This window comes from Nannospalax galili, unplaced genomic scaffold (assembly GCF_000622305.1).
Source record: "Nannospalax galili isolate Female #2095 unplaced genomic scaffold, S.galili_v1.0 scaffold511, whole genome shotgun sequence".
In the NCBI taxonomy this organism is placed as follows: Eukaryota; Metazoa; Chordata; class Mammalia; order Rodentia; family Spalacidae; genus Nannospalax; species Nannospalax galili.
This window is the reverse complement of record NW_008331831.1, coordinates 1,860,094-1,872,473: the sequence shown is the minus strand read 5'-3', so window position 1 is coordinate 1,872,473 and position 12,380 is coordinate 1,860,094. Positions and strand designations below refer to the sequence as shown.

Sequence of the window (12,380 nt, the reverse complement as noted above, 5' to 3'; positions counted from 1 at the left end):
AATCTCTGTGAATTCAAAAGACTAGTCTGTTCTAAATAGCAAGTTCTAGGCCAGTCGGGGCCACATGATGAAATCCTGTCGTAAAATAAAAAATAAACTGAACAAACTAAAATAGTTTCATAAGAAACACTGTATTTGTGACTGGTGTGATAGCTCAGCAGTTAAGAGCACTACTATTATTCCAGAGGACCTGAGTTCAGCTCCCAGCACCCTTGTCGGCTGGCTCACAACTATCTGTAACTCTAGCTCCAGGGGATCCCGTGCCTCTGCCCCTCTGGGGCATCTGCACTCACGTGTGAACACACAAAATTAAAAAATAAAATTTTTTTTAAAAAGAAAAAAATAGTACTAAACAAGATACTGAATTAGGTAGAGAAGGGGCCAGTGTATCATACAAGCCAACTCCTTACGCTGCATACTTAGGGAAATGAGGCTCACAGAAGAGAAAACTACCTATTTTAAGTTTATACAGCCAGTCAGTGACACAACCAAGACTAAAACATCCTCAACTGCATCCTTCTTTTATAATAATTGCATCCTTTTTAGATCCAGTTTTCTTTGGTTTTCTACTAAATATCATTTACTCCATGTCATGGATCAAATATTTCTTTGTAAAGATATTTGCTTCTAGAACAAACAGCATTTTATAGTCCTTGGTTTTTACTGCATTACTTAGTTCAGGCCTCAAACTTCCTAATATTATTTTTTAATTTTCTGTGTATGAGTGTATTGCCTGCATGTATATAAGTGCACTTGTGTTGTGCAATGCCAAGGAGGTCAGAAGAGGGTGTTGGATCCCCTAGAACCGGAGTTAAGGATAGTTGTTAGCTGCTATGTGAGTGCTGGGAATTGAACCTGGGTCCTCTGCAAGAGCAGTCAGTGTTCTTAACCACTGAGCCATCTATCCGGCCCCATTTACAATATTATTCTAAACCTTAAATGGCTCAAACTATTATTTTTTATCACCTTTATGCATTCTGTCAACCAATTTTACATGAAAACAATATTCCTGGTAAAATAAATGCTAAACATGAAATCTTCCATTTCTATCAATTTAACATAAAACACTTTAAAATTTCATTAACTGTCACCATTAACACTATAAGACTCTATAAATGGTTAAGTATTTCAAGTGTTTCCATTTAAAATTATAAAATATTTCAAATGCTCAAAAAGGTATAAATTCAACATTCACATACCACCATTTAGTTAGGTATCACATCTTATATTTTTAGTTGTTTCATATTTGTTTAAAACAACAACAATAAAAGATTCTTGAAACTGTTGAACCTCTAGCTATGGTAACCATTCCCATCAAGTATTTGGTGGTTAGGATTCTTATGCATGTTTTATAGTATTAATACACATGTAGAGGCTGGGCATGATGGTGCATACCTTTAACCAAAACACTTGGGAGGCAAAAAGAGGCAAATCTCTCTGAGTTTAAGGCTAGCCTGGTCTACAATGCAAGCTCAATTTATCACTGTTTCCTGTTTTAATCCTCTATTTGCATCTCACTTTATGTGTAACCTTCCTATCTCACATATTTTCCTATAATTACAATTCTGATATAGGCTTACAAGAATTTTGGGATCTCTACTATGATTTCTTAACTTCTGGAAATATGTTTTTATGTTCAAACGCATGCCTCTCCCTTTAGCCCCAGCTGGCCTGGAACTTGCTATGTAGATCAGGCTGGACTTGAACTCACAGAGCTCCACCAGCCTCTGCTTCCCTGTACTGGGATTAAAGGTGTGCCACTATGCCCCCAAATTTTATAATTCTAATTTAATTATGTTGTGGCCAGATAGTATGTTACATACAATATGTAATCTTTGAAATTTGCTGAGACTTCCTTTCAGATCCTGTACACAAATTTTATGAATGTTCCACACATATGCCAAAAGAATACATAACTTCCATCAATTTTTAATCGAGTCTCTTAAAAATCCATTATAATTATGAGAACATACCAAATACGCATTTTATTTTTATTTATTTTTTTACTGTATCTTTAGGATACATTAAGTGTATGGAAGTCAATTCTTGGTGGTTCATTCCTTTGTTACGTAGCTTTTAAAATCCTACATATGTTTTGCTTCAAATTTCTTTGGTTGGCATTCACATAGCTTTAAAAAAAATATTTTTGTGCCTCAGTGTTTTGGCTGCATGTATGTATACCATATGCATGAAACATACAGCTTTTTAAAAAAACATTATTTACAACAGTCTGGGGAGGCACATGTGCTATGGCACACATGTAGAGGTCAGAGAACTCTATAGAGTTGGTTCTCTTCCCACTTTTACATGGGTTCCAGGGATCAAACTCAAGTTTCCAGGTTTGTGCAGCAAGTGCTTTTACCTACCAAGCAATCTCACTGGCCCCACATAGCTTTTACTATTTATTTATTTATTTATTTATTTTTGAGACATAGTCTCACATGGTAGCTCAGGCTGGCATTGAGCTCATAGCAATCACCCTGATTCACTCTTCTGAGTGCTAGGATTACAGGTGTGAGCTACCATGCCGAGCATTATGTGGTTTAATTAGCAAGTCTTTCTATCCCAATACTTTGATTCTTGAATAATTACATATGAATTATTATATGCTCCATATTCCATTTAAATTTCTCTTGTATTCTTCCTAACAAACCAACTACATTTCAACTGCAAACCAACTGCATTTCAAATGAACTAGAAAGGAATGCTTCTCTATGTAAAACTCATTATAAGAAAATTACTTCCTGGAAAGACAAATATACCTAGAAAATCTGGGATACGAAAAGCTCAGAGAAACCTGTATGAGAGTTTGACTCTGAGTCTTTACTGAGGCAGGGTACACAAAGGGTTGCTTCTTTGTGCCTTATCTGAGCTGCTACAGAATGCTTCCTTTTCTCAAAACAACAATGCTCTTATAGAAGTGGCCACCAATGGTATGAAGGTTGCGGATAACCAGCTGCTTCTGGACTGGATTAGAGGCCTGCTCTGCAGGAGGGAATTCAGGCCAGGCACCGTAATCCTTGGTTTGGGAAGTCACAGGCCTAGGGAGGAACCTACTGCTGCTGTTTTGCCAGACATGCTGTCAAACTATCTTCTGAATATTTATGCTTAGACCCATTAATTAGTGCTGCCCTCAACCTTAGCCAGAGAAGCTTCTCTCTGCAGTGGGCAGCAGATGCAGAGAATCATACTGGTTAAAGTGCTGAGACTGTTTATTCAGTGTTTAGCCCTAAACAGGACATTTTTATCAACCCCCACCACCAAGGCTCAGAGAACTTCGCAGAAGAGGGGAGGAAAGAATGTAAGAGCTGAAGGATGGGGAGGGTGCTGTAAATTCTGTCTTCTGGACATGACATGACCACTGCACTCATGAGCTCACTGCGGGTATGGTTACCTACGAAAGACCTGGAGCTCAGTCAACAATTTCAACAAGCAGCATTTATTAGATTCAGTAAGTTAACAAAAAAGGGAGAGGATACTAAGGTGGGGAGGGAATGTGTTAATGTGTTGAGGATACCTGGGGGAAGTGGGAGGGAGGAGTTGGCTGTTCTGGAGATGGTGAAAGGGGGAGTTGGGGTGAACATGATCAAGATGCTTTTTTTTTTTTTTTTTTTTGGTCTTTTTGACACTGGATCTCCCTGTAGCCCCAGCTGTACTGGAACTCACTATGTAGACCAGGCTGGCCTTGAACTCACAGAGATCTGCCTGCCTCTGCCTCCCGAATGCTAGGGTTAAAGGCCTGTGCCACCACGCCTGGCAAGACGCATTTTTGTTAGCCAGGCGTGGTGGCACATGCCTTTAATCCCAGCACTTGGAAAAAAGCTAGGACTAATAAAGTGAATGGAGATTTAAAAACAACCAACAATAAACCCACCTATCTCATGCTATCATGTGGAAATGTCTGTTATTGCTGATATACTTGGACTTGCTTCTAATCTCTTTTCTGTTCCATCTCTCTAGCCTCATGATTAACTTTTACTACACATATAGTCTAAAGTGACTGGAGTGTTCCACTTGTCTCCCTAAACATCACCAGGTCTGCAGTGAGCTAAAGCCACTCACTAGATGTCTCACTTTCCCTTTCCATACTCGTTATCCCACACTGCTCTAAAATCAACAGTTGACTTTTTTATATATAAGTCATCAACAAATTCCAGTAGTTTTCAATTTTTGTGCTCACCACTGCTTTCAGTCTCCCACTCCTTTCTTATGGTCATTTCTTTCCTGAAGAACATCTTTTAGTTTTCTCAAAATGAGGATCTGTAAGTGGCAAGTTCCTCCAGTCTTTCAACAGAAATAAATGTGTTTTATCCAGTCTTGAGTGCGTGTAGTAGGGTAAGAAATTTCACAATCATAGTCATGGCTTTTTCTTTGTCCTTTTACTTCTCCAGTTTTCAGGTAGTGATAGCTGGTAAGTCTGAGTTGATACTGTCAAACAGCTGTTCCTTCTCAGTATACGTCCTTTCCCCTCACCTTTGGCAGCTTTTAAAGGTTTTCTAAGTATCCCCAGATAGAATGAATACTGACGTATGGATTTCTCTCTTTTTCTGCTTGGCAGCTGTAGCACAGCTGTACTCTGCAGACCTGGACTTCCTTCTACTCTTTTCAACATGGTTTCTACACTCCTCTCCCCATCCTGGTCTTCAGAAATCACATAAGATACTAGATTTTTCTCAACCTATAGTCCATGCTCCTAACTTCTTTCACTTTCAAGAGTCTCCTTTGTTCTCATCACGAGCTTTAATTCACTAGGTTCTCTTCTGATCTGCAGCCCCATTTATAGATTAATCCTGTATGCTTTGCTTTCAACGTTCAGATTTAGTCCAAAGACTCCCAAGTAGTTGTAACTATCAATTGTCCTACTCCAGTTATGCCCATTTCTGTCTCCCAAGTTCCTGTTTTTTTTTTTTTAATTCTCATCAATTACCTTTGAGTATCAAAAAAATATAGTCTTGATCAGGTTGTATATTCACCTGAAATAAGTATGTATCCTAACAGTTGATTTTGCTAGTGATCTTTCATTGGGTTTCCTTAAGATTTTCAAGCTTTAATTTACCATAGAGTTTGAAAGGAAGCTTTGTTCTGTGCTGTTTGCTTCCTTCTCTCCCTCTCTGTGTACCCCATCCCTGTTTTGCATTTACTTCTGTCAGGGCTCAAAGGCCCAACTGTGAAGAAGTGTGAAGATGATTTTTTGGGCAGCTGTCTGAAAAGATTTTGGCGACATCAAGTATCCAGTTACAGAGTAAGCAGATGGACACAAAGCTGTATCATCGCTAGCCCCAGGCCCATAACTTTCTATAAGATTGGTGATATTTTCCTTCGTTTCTTTTCATAAATAGGTAAAACTCCCCTCTAGTCCCCGGCTACCAGCAGTGAGTGCACGTGGCTCTGCCCCAGTCCCACAAGGAGCACACTGGACTCTGTTATTTGCAGTCAAATCCCTGGTGCCACCATCTGCTTTGGATAGAGTCCAACAGGCCAAAGCTTCAGTTTCACTCATAACTTGATATTTCTGGTCCATGAAGATATGCGTTTCTGGAAGCCCAGCTCTTTTTGGTATTTTTCTTTTTGTATTCTATCTGTCATTGCTATGTGTTTGGAGCAAAGGGAGTGAGTCAAAATATAAACTCAGTGTATCATTTTGACTTAAAAAAAAAAAAAAATCACATAATCCCTTAGCATTGTACCCAAACAAATTTATTTACTAAAATGTATAACTGAGGTAAACAGGGAACTTTAAAACTCCTTATTTGTACCTATATGATAAATCAATTGCAAAATATTTTCATAATACAAATTAAATCCTAGCTTAAAATTATAGTATATATATACCGCAAAGTAATTCAGCTGCATTCATTCTCAAGTTAAGTCTACCAAATAGATGCAAAGTAGAATATCTTTGGAAACAAATTAGTCCTTACACTAGCATTTATCAGCTATGACCAAAAGTACAAAAGAGTTCTAGTGAACTTTAAAAGATTATGTACTAACAGAAAAAAAGAATATATATATTTAGTGAAAAAGAAGATTCATACCTTTTCACTTGTTAAAAATTTTGCAAAATACACATGTTCTCCTCCTGTTTTCAACTCTTCCATTTTTTTCCTGGAGGCTTGAGTATCATCTAATTTGTAACTCTTAAAAACAGCTAAAACTTCTTCAGAATACTGCAAGGTAAAAATATTGGTTTTCTTTGGCATTGTTATAAAAATTAATTTAGTGCTTTTCTGTATCAAATACTTAGATTTACTCCTAGCTAACCATATGTATAATATACGATACAGTAAACAAGAAAAAAATTCTAACAGCAATATGGGGGAAAACTCTTTTGAATGCTATTTCATAATATCATAAAAGTAGATATAACTGTACTCCTGAAGAAACATTTTTAGGTAAAGTATGTATAGAAAGCAAACACAAAAAGGAATATGTGAAAGAGTAGTCATCCTCTGCTATCTGTGGGGTTGTTTCCAGGACCTCAACTCTGCCTTTGGCACCAAATCTGAAGCTGCTAAAATGTCTTACTTATATTACCGAGGCATACCTTCCTCAATCACCTGTCTCAATCATCTCGAGTACCTGCAATATCTAGTACAATATAACCACTATGAAAACATTTGTTATGCTCTGTTCAGGAAATGACAAGGAAACAGTTTATATGTAGTTAGTAAAGATGCAATTTTTTTAGCTGGGCGTGGTGGCACACACCTTTAATCCCAGCACTTGGGAGGCAGAGGCAGGCAGATCTCTGTGAGTTCAAGGCCAGCCTGGTCTACATTGTGAGTTCCAGGACAGCTGGGGCTACAAGGATACCCTGTCTCTAAAAAAAAAAAAAAAAAAAAAAAAAAAAAAAGATGCAATTTTTTCCAAGTGTTTTCAATATGTAGGTAATTGTAGCCATAGATGCAGAATCTACTGGTAAGAAGGGCTGACTATATAAATTATCAGTGAATTATTTTGCTCAATGGCTATAATGTCATTGCCTGGTAAACACTCATGCTCATATCCATACGTGAGTGAAGTGGATGGTAATTGATGCAGAAACCTCTTCAAGTAGCCAAAATGCTGAGAACAGATGATGGTGGATTGCTCAAGCCCTAAATGGTATGGCTATACCATCCTTACCAAGGGTCAGGGAACATTGTAGAAGTGGGGCAGAAGGAATATAAGGATCAGAGGATGGGAGATGTGAAGAAAAAAAGATGTCTTTTGTACACTACTCAGTCAGTGCACTTGCGACTCACTGAAGCTGTGGTTATTTGCACAAGACCTACACAAGGCTGGCTTTTCATTACATCATGGCTGAGCGAGGGGTCTTACCCCTCCCTTGGGGTGCCCTGGCAGTTAGTGGTTGCTGGCGGGGAGGGGATGCCATTTTCTTCAGTGGTACAGCTATTACCCATGGTCCAGTAAGTAACTCCCACCCACATATGTGCACACGTGCATGTGTGAAAACAATTCTGATCAAACTCAGCAGATTACGCACAAAAAGACAACATGAAAGTGGGAAGGGGACTTGTTGGGAAGAAGGATTTCAGTGGGAAAAGAAGAGAGATGATAGAGAGTGAGGTGAAAATAACCAAAATTCATGAAACAATCAAAGAAATAAAAAAATTATCAGGGAAGTTGATTGTTAAACCAGCTATGAAAACTCTCAAACACTTCTTGTACTAAGATTTACCAAGCAAAACAATGATGGTATATTTGTTCCAATTGAGAAAATAATTCCTTATGATTTCTTATTATCCATTTAATTTGGATGGAACTGTTCCTCTAAATTGCATATAAAATGACAATAATACAGAACACTTACCATGTTACTTTGAGAGCTACCTATTTATCCTAATTTTCTTTTTTGGAATCATAATCTCCCATTTCTATAAGATAAATATAGGACATGCTTCTAACACAGGGGTTGGCAAATGTTCTTATGTAAAGGAGTAGACAGAAGTGTTTGGGGCTTTATGGCATAGACAGTGTCAACCTGCTACTACAGTGCAGACACAATCAGCTCAGGTGAGCTCAGGGCTGCAGCCCAGTGAACCTTTTACAAAGCAGACTGATTTGGCCCAAGACTATAGTTTCACAAATTCAGTTTTAATAGGACAGCTGGAAAAAAAAAAAAGAAAGAAAAAGAAAAAGGGCTGGAGAGAGAGCTCAGTGGCTCTGTGGTAAAGAACATTCACTGTTCTTCTAGAGGATCCCAGTTTGCTTCCCAGCACCCACATGGCAGCTCCCAACTGTCAGCATGCACACGGTACACATACATATACTCAGGCTCAGACAGACAGACACAGACATACACAACTAAATAAATCTTAAAAAAAAAAAGGATAGAGCAACTCCCTTTTGTGTCCCTTCCCTGCTGCAGGAAGCTGTTTTTCTACCTCTGAATACACCTTGCTTGCTTACCCTTCAAAAAAAAAATTGTGCAAAGATAGAGGACATTCTACAAAATTATCAATTTATATTAACAGCAATCACAATATTTAAAAACCTTCAAGGCTTTAATTACTTTTAAACCTTAAGTGACTTATTAAGTATTCTATAAAATTGGTGGCTGTTATAATTTTGCTTCTGTTATGAAACAGGTGTAAAAACACTAAAGGCAGAATTTTTATAATGAACAGTATTCTGGACAAGATAAATCTTAGCTTTGCCAGTAGCTATAAATTTTCAGGCTTTTGACAATCTGTGGCTAGCAACTCACCTTGAGAAAAGTTTTCCATGAAATCTTCTCATAGCATTGTACTGGGTTCCTAAAGTAATCCTGAAGTGACCAGAATTTTCTATACAGGTTGTAATCAATCGGAATAGAACTATAAAATAAACATTATATTAAACCATTTAAATTATTTCCCAAATATAAAAATGTTCTTTTCTTGGCCACAAACCCTTTTCAGAAGCTCAAAAATGGCTTCTAGCCCCTGAAAAGTGTAAATTCGCAAATAATGACATATACTTTCATAAATAATCTGAAGGAATTCATGTATCGCAATATACCCTCTCTATCCTGGAAGAGCACTTGAATTCTGACTGCACATAGTTACTTAGAATTAAAGAGTATGTTTCTTGATCCCTCTTACTATTCGAAATGGCCACATGGATTAGTTGGTAGTAGTGATATATGCAATATTTGGGAGATGTTTTACCATTTGTCTTTCCCTTTCCTGCTGGCTCAAATGTGGATGTGACAGTGAGCCATACTGGACTACTAGAAAAGGGGCAAGAGTCAGAAGAAATCTGGATCCCCAGACTACGTAGAGTAAGCACTAAATGATTAAGCTTTGGATTGACTATTTCTGAACTTTCAAAACAGGAAAGAAACCAACCTCTGTGTTGCCTAAACCAATTTCATTCTATGTTAAATGCCACAAGCATTGCATCCTAACTATCCACTAAATTGAGGCAAATATATAAGGTACACATCAAGTTAGTATCTCAAAAATAGGCCTTTTCTCTAGTGACTTTTATTATGGAATTACTAGTTCAGATCCTAATCTGGCTGTGATACAACATGGTCCCAGGGAAATTTGTTGTAAGAAAAATGGAAAGCTATCTTTACCAGAGAGTCATGTAACCATTTTATGTCCATTTGTGTCTCAGATGCTAGGAAGCTTATGACGTGCATGCCTTTGTTCATCTGTGTGACTGCAGGTGCATGCAGAGGTCAGAGGACAACCTCAGGTGTGGGTCGTTCCCTTCTAACTTGTTTGAAGTTGGGTTTTGTTGTTTGCTGCTGCATATGCTAGGCTAGCTGGTCTGTGAGCTCCAGAGAGTCTCATCTCCATGTTCTCTCTGTAGGAGTGCTGAGAACACAGACGAGTGTCACAGCACCCGGCTTTACATGGTTCTGAGGATTCAAACTCAGGTCCTCACACTTACATCTCCTCACCCCTGCAACAAGAATTTTATTCCAAGTTGCTAATTACCATTTCCTACCTTCTTCAATTGGCTTAGTTGTAAGGTGCCTTACAGAATCAATTTTATTTATTGTCTGTGGTCTTGGGGCTTAAACTCAATGCTTTAAGCACAGTAGCCAAGTGCTTTGCCACTGAGCTATACTACCATTCCAGAAGTAGTACCAGTATATTAAGACATTTTTATATTTTATATTACTGTTGTAGTTGAAGTGCTAATATATTTTTAAGTATCTCTCATCTGATGGTTTTGTTCCTCTCTGCCAGATGCTTGCTATTCCTCTTTTCTTTCATGGCTAAATGAAATATTTTTCAATGTTGAAGATTGAATCTAAGGTTTTGCATATGCCACACAAGCACTCTACCCCTGAGCTACATCCCCAGCTATCTAAATAAAACCTGAGTTTACACTCTGTGACATCAATTCATTATTTTCTGTTCCTCAACCCGAGGCAATTTACTTTCCATTTTACTATTCTGCATAAACTTTAGGATTTCCTATTTATCCACACAAAACATATAATATACACATAGACACATTTGTAATTTGGGAGATGGAACCTAGATCTCATGCATATTGGGTAAGTGCTCTACTACTGAGCTACATGCCTGGCCTTTTTAATTTTTTTTTTTTTTGAGACAGGATCTTGCTACTTTGCCCAGGCTGGCACTGAACTCACTCTGTAACTCATGCAGACTTTTAAGTTTGGATCTTCCTGCCTCAGCCTCCGCAGGAGCTGGGATTACAGGCCCATGCCACCAGGCCCAACTTACTTCTTGTATCTGTAAGCAATAACAACTTAGACATGAGAGTTACTGTCTAAAATACAATGTCCAAAGTAAGATGTAGTCAAGCACAATTGCAGGACCAGACATTTGAGAGGGTGAGGAAGGATGATCTCTTGAGCCCAGGAGTTCAGAGCCAGTCTGGCCAACAAAGGAAGACCTCATCACAACAATCAACGGCAAAACAGTGGAATGTCATGTATTTTAAACCAAAATGTCCTATAAAATGATATATTTTTTGAAGTGTTGAGCTTTTTGTTGTTGTTTTGAGATAAGGTCTCACAACCCAGAATGCCCTCAAATTCAAGGCACTCCTCCTGCCTAGATCTCTCAAGTGCTGGGATTACAACTGTGCACTACCACTCTTGGCTCTGTTGAATCATTTTACAGAATCTTAAATATGACAATTTTAGTATAAAAAATATTTCCAGTATTAGCTGGGCGTGGTGGTGCATGCCTTTAGTTCCAGCACTCAGGCAGGTGGATCTCTGTGAGTTCAAGGCCAGCCTGGTCTACATAGTGATTTCCAGGACAGCTGGGGCTACAGAGAGACCCTGCCTCAAAAAGACAAAAAAAAAAAAAAAAAAGAAAAAAAAAAAAAAAAAAAAAAAAAAAAAAAAACCTGTATCTGAGCCAAATCTGAAATAAGACTCCATAGTAGATCATGGATAATGTATCCTCCTTTATAAATTCAGCTCTAAACATCAACTGCTGATTCAGCTGCTTACTCACAAGGTGATTTTCTATACACTTTCTTCCAACAATCATAAACCTGATTACAACAGAGTAAGGCAGCTGAGTGCAAGATCTTGTTCAAGGGATGTTCCTGTGGTGTAGACTACTTTATCTTTTATTTTTATATTTATTCATTTACTGATTTACCTATCATCCATCCATCCATCTATCCATCCATCCAACCATCCATCGTGTATGTGTGTGTGTGTGTGCGCGCACAAGCATATGCCATGGCATGAGTATGGAGGTCATAGGACAACTTGTGGGAGTTGGTTCTCTCCTCTACCACGAGTTCAGGGGATCAAAGTAGGTTGTCAGACTTTGGCCCAAGTGCCTTTATGCCAAGCCATCTCACCATCCTTGGACTGGTTTATGACCATAATCAATAGACCTGAATTATCTCTACCAGGCGAGGAAGTAACTAGCTAGCAGCATATCTCTGGAGTTCTATTTATACCTCAGGTAACCCATTATCTTAGAGCCCACTGCTTTGACTCAGTGTTGCACAGACCCTAAACGTTCACTCTATCCATAACGTATGTAAATAAATAGGTATCTATAAATTTGTAGCTGGAGTTAAGAATAACAGCTAGCTACTGGAAAACAGACACTGTTCTGTGTGCTTTCCACTTAGTATCAGCAACTACCAGGAAAAACACCAAGAGCCTTAGCAGACCACTTTTGAGCATTATCTTACTGAGTCCTATCAACAACTATAATGGGCAGGCAGCACTCTACAGTTTAAAGATACCAAAATTCAGTTGGAGGAAAACAAGTAACTTGCTCAAGGTCATATGACTAGAAAGTACCGGGTTAAACCTGGACGCAGTCACCTCTAAATGTTTTTATATGGATAGGTGAGTAAATTGAAATTTGGGATATCAGAAATATATCTCCCTATGCAGACAGGAATCCCCTATTGATCCTTTGGGCAGCAAT

The 12,380-nt window shown here is 38.3% G+C and overlaps 1 protein-coding gene across 1 annotated transcript in view; it reads right to left on the bottom strand.

Annotated features, from left to right (window-relative positions):
- Thoc1 (THO complex 1) overlaps positions 1-12,380 on the bottom strand; it is a 48,085-nt gene that overhangs the window by 17,213 nt on the left and 18,492 nt on the right. The window contains exons 10-11 of the mRNA XM_008826959.3: positions 8,711-8,819; positions 6,036-6,167 (exon numbers count right to left, since the gene is read on the bottom strand). Coding sequence (XP_008825181.1) covers positions 6,036-6,167; positions 8,711-8,819 — 241 coding nt within the window. The remainder of the gene's footprint in view (positions 1-6,035; positions 6,168-8,710; positions 8,820-12,380) is intronic.